Raw genomic sequence first — 3,456 nt, forward strand, 5'->3', positions numbered from 1 at the left:
AAAAAGGAAAGGAAAAAGAAAAAAAATAAAGTTTCTGAAAGAATATCAGTATTTTGACATAGAAGGAGAGAAAAGGAAAATTAAATAATAAGGTTCAGGAACAGCAGAACAAAAGCACTTATATCATAAAAATACCTGCTCTTGTCAAATAAAGATGTACTTACAGTTACTGCATAACCTCTTCCCTCTAATTCATGAAAATCATAACAAAGTTAAGTATATTTCATTCTGAATACCTTTTAAAGATATTTATTTGGTTGCCCTTTTAACTAAAAATAATCTTCATAAGCAACTGTAGCAAAAATGTCAGCATCTGCACAGATGCTAGACAAATCCAGAAGAAACATAAAAAAACTGGACAATGTCCCTCAATACTAATTATGTTTTTATCTAGTAGAAGCATTCACAATTCAGTGAAATACAACAAATCCATCTGAAATTTGAGCTCGTCCTAAAGAGAATAGTAATCTGAAGATCAATTCTGCATGTAGTATTCCTTTATGAACCAAAAGAGAGAAACCTTCATTTAAAATAAGTACCTATGGTTACTAACATATGGATTATTGTTGCACATATCACTACTGGATATATTGTTACACCCCTCCTACCTGTACTAATTGAAAATTCTGGTGAGTTTGCAATAAAGTATACCACTACAGACAGTGCAAGTGTTTTATTTCCTGTGAAGAAGCGTTTTGCATCATTTCTCTCTTTTTTACTTCTTTTCGTTTACTGGCTCTGGACCTCATATTGTATAGTCACATTAAGTTTTTTCCTACTAAAATCTAGGAGAAAGGGTTTAGGACATGGCAACCTTTCCTCATGTGACTAGACCAACACAATCACTTGAGGTTCACATAGAAAACCGAAAGCTCTTTCAAGCACAATTCAAATCCTTTGTGCTTCTGTTTATTCTGAACGTAGTGCAAAAATGATCATGTCTTTAAAATGAGAAAAAGACAAGATTCTTCTTAAGATCCAAATCTTAATTTTCCATTCTGTGATGTTATTAGGCACTTATTTATGCATTGCCAGTCACAAACATGCAGGAAACGTAAAAGTTATTGAAAAAATTAAAGTCTGCTCAACTGTCTTGCAGGACTGTTGGTTCTCTAAGTGCTTTGAAATTATGATGTATGAGGTAGATGTTGCATATTAAATAAAGATATTTAAATTATAAAGCCCCCGTTAGTGAGAGCTGATGAATGTTAAATGTTATGAGCCACAAGGCTGTGGCATCCATCATATTCACATATTATCACAGTCAGTGATGGAGCAGCCCCAGTGATGACAGATAGACTGCTAGATAGTTATCCCTTATTTCCAGAGTTGCCGAGCAAGCCTTTGGCATTATTTTTAGCTTTGCATTAAATTAGCAATTTTCCATCACGTTCTGGCAGAAAGTGTCAATTCCTTCTTCATGAGTGGAAGGTAGAAGAATGATTTACTAAAGCAAGTAGAAGAGGAAAAAGGAACAGTTGCCCCTTCCTCTGAAAAGGCTGTGAACTTCAAATGACTAGAAACAAATATAAAATTGTGATCTCATGAAAGAACAGCAATGAAACAGTAAGCACACAATAATGGCTTTTCTCTGCACTTAGATAAAAGCTGAATTTTTGATGTGCACAGTATATTTTCATAAAATTTTATATACTATGTTTTATACACTTATTGGCTATTCCATAATAATGTGTGTGCTAACAGTAAAATTGCTCTTAAATTTATGTGTGTTATTTATACGTTCCCACGTAACAATGCTTTTTGTTGTAAAAAATATTCTGTTTATTAATGTAACTTTACAACCACTGCATCCAAGATCCGTGGTAAATTAACGACATTTTTATTATTTTATAGTGTCATTAAATTTTTACTGATCACTCCATCAAACTGAAGCAATAAAGGCCATAATGCAAACTGGGACACTTAGATCAGGGGAGCAGGAAGGCATTCCATATAGTCTGAAGTAAACGGCTTGCTGTAAATGATATTTATACCATCTTTAAGGATGTGAGAATACTTGGACAAGTTTGGCAAAACTGTTTCTGTAGTACTATGGATTGTGTACTTAAATAACAGTTTACTTGCCAGGAAGACAAGTTTTTTCAAACCATATGCGAGAAGATGACTGATTGCATCCATCTCTTGAAAAATAATATATGAAATGTAATAATACACTGGGCACCCCTCCCTTCTGGATTACCAAGACTGATCCGACTATACCCATGCCTCAAATTATTTCAACATGCTTGCTTTTTCCACATCTGAAATGTGTGCTCAGACTGAAATGGAAAATGGCATGCACGCTGATCGTTGTGTGAAAGATTTAAAAAATACATCTTTTTTGCAAACAAATACTTTTTATTTAAGTAGACATGTTTGGACAATGATGTAATACCCTTTATTTCAGTAGTCTAACATGGAAGCAGTTGCCAACATTAATTTAAAGAGCCAGTTTCTCTAAAATGAATTAATACGGGTAGTTCACTGCAGCCACAAAGTGTATGACTGAAGGGATATTATTTCTTCTGAGGACAGTAGTTTAGAATGACTACAAATAATTATCACGTTGTCTTTATGTATAAAATATATTTCTATTGAGTTATTCCACACTAAATATTCTAGCAGCTTATTTGCTAACTGTTATCTATTCTCTTCACATACCATGGACGGCAAACAACAGGCAAGCAACCTACTAAATTCAAAATATCAGAAGGACATTCTCAGCAGAACACAGAGAAGTTTATTGCTGGCTTGAGGAAGCACCAGATCTTTTTTTTTTATCCTGGAAAGCCAATATACAAACATCCCAAGCTTTTTGCTTATTCTTACTACTTATTAACAGCTGGGACTGCAAAGTTAAATTGCCCTCCACTTCAAATCTTTTGCAACATCTTGGCACAGCAGGGATAATTACAAATTGACTTTCACCCTTATCTCTGGGTATTTTAGTTATTATGGGTGGGAAGTTTAAACATTAACCTTATTACAACAATGTCAATCATCTTACTGGTGTGCAGGCATGCAACTGCTGGAATTCCTTCGATGGCAAAGTAGATAAACACAATAGTTGCAGTATTGTTACAAGTAAAAGAACGGCAACCTTATAGAAAGGCCTGTGGATTTTGAGAACTTTGTGGTGAGTATTTAGAGCTCAGTGTATTTTCACCCCCAAACTGCTGCTGTTTTCAGTTTTTGAAGTCCCCTATAATGTTCATGAACTGCTCCAATACTGCCTTTGTATGCTGAACATGCAGCATAGACTATCATACCTGCTGCAGACTAAAGGTTTTTATTGTATTACAGTGCCTCAAAACAAACATCCTGCTTGAAAAGGTGGGGTCATTAGGAATGAAAAAAGTCATCAGATCCCTTTGTTAACTACACTATTCCATCTTAAATCATGACTGAAAAGTAAGAGATTAAAAGCAGATAAAGGGGAGCGTACATGATTTTTTT

General features: G+C 34.4%; 1 protein-coding gene across 1 annotated transcript in view; it reads right to left on the reverse strand.

The window, feature by feature from the left end:
* LOC104911046 (transcription factor SOX-6-like) overlaps nucleotides 1-2,139 on the reverse strand; it is a 26,600-nt gene extending 24,461 nt beyond the window's left edge. Inside the window, exon 1 of the mRNA XM_031553373.1 lies at nucleotides 2,082-2,139. Within this exon, the coding sequence (XP_031409233.1) occupies nucleotides 2,082-2,139 (58 nt within the window). The remainder of the gene's footprint in view (nucleotides 1-2,081) is intronic.
* Nucleotides 2,140-3,456: the final 1,317 nt, after the last annotated feature.

This window comes from Meleagris gallopavo, chromosome 5 (genome assembly GCF_000146605.3).
Source record: "Meleagris gallopavo isolate NT-WF06-2002-E0010 breed Aviagen turkey brand Nicholas breeding stock chromosome 5, Turkey_5.1, whole genome shotgun sequence".
Classification (NCBI taxonomy): Eukaryota; Metazoa; Chordata; class Aves; order Galliformes; family Phasianidae; genus Meleagris; species Meleagris gallopavo.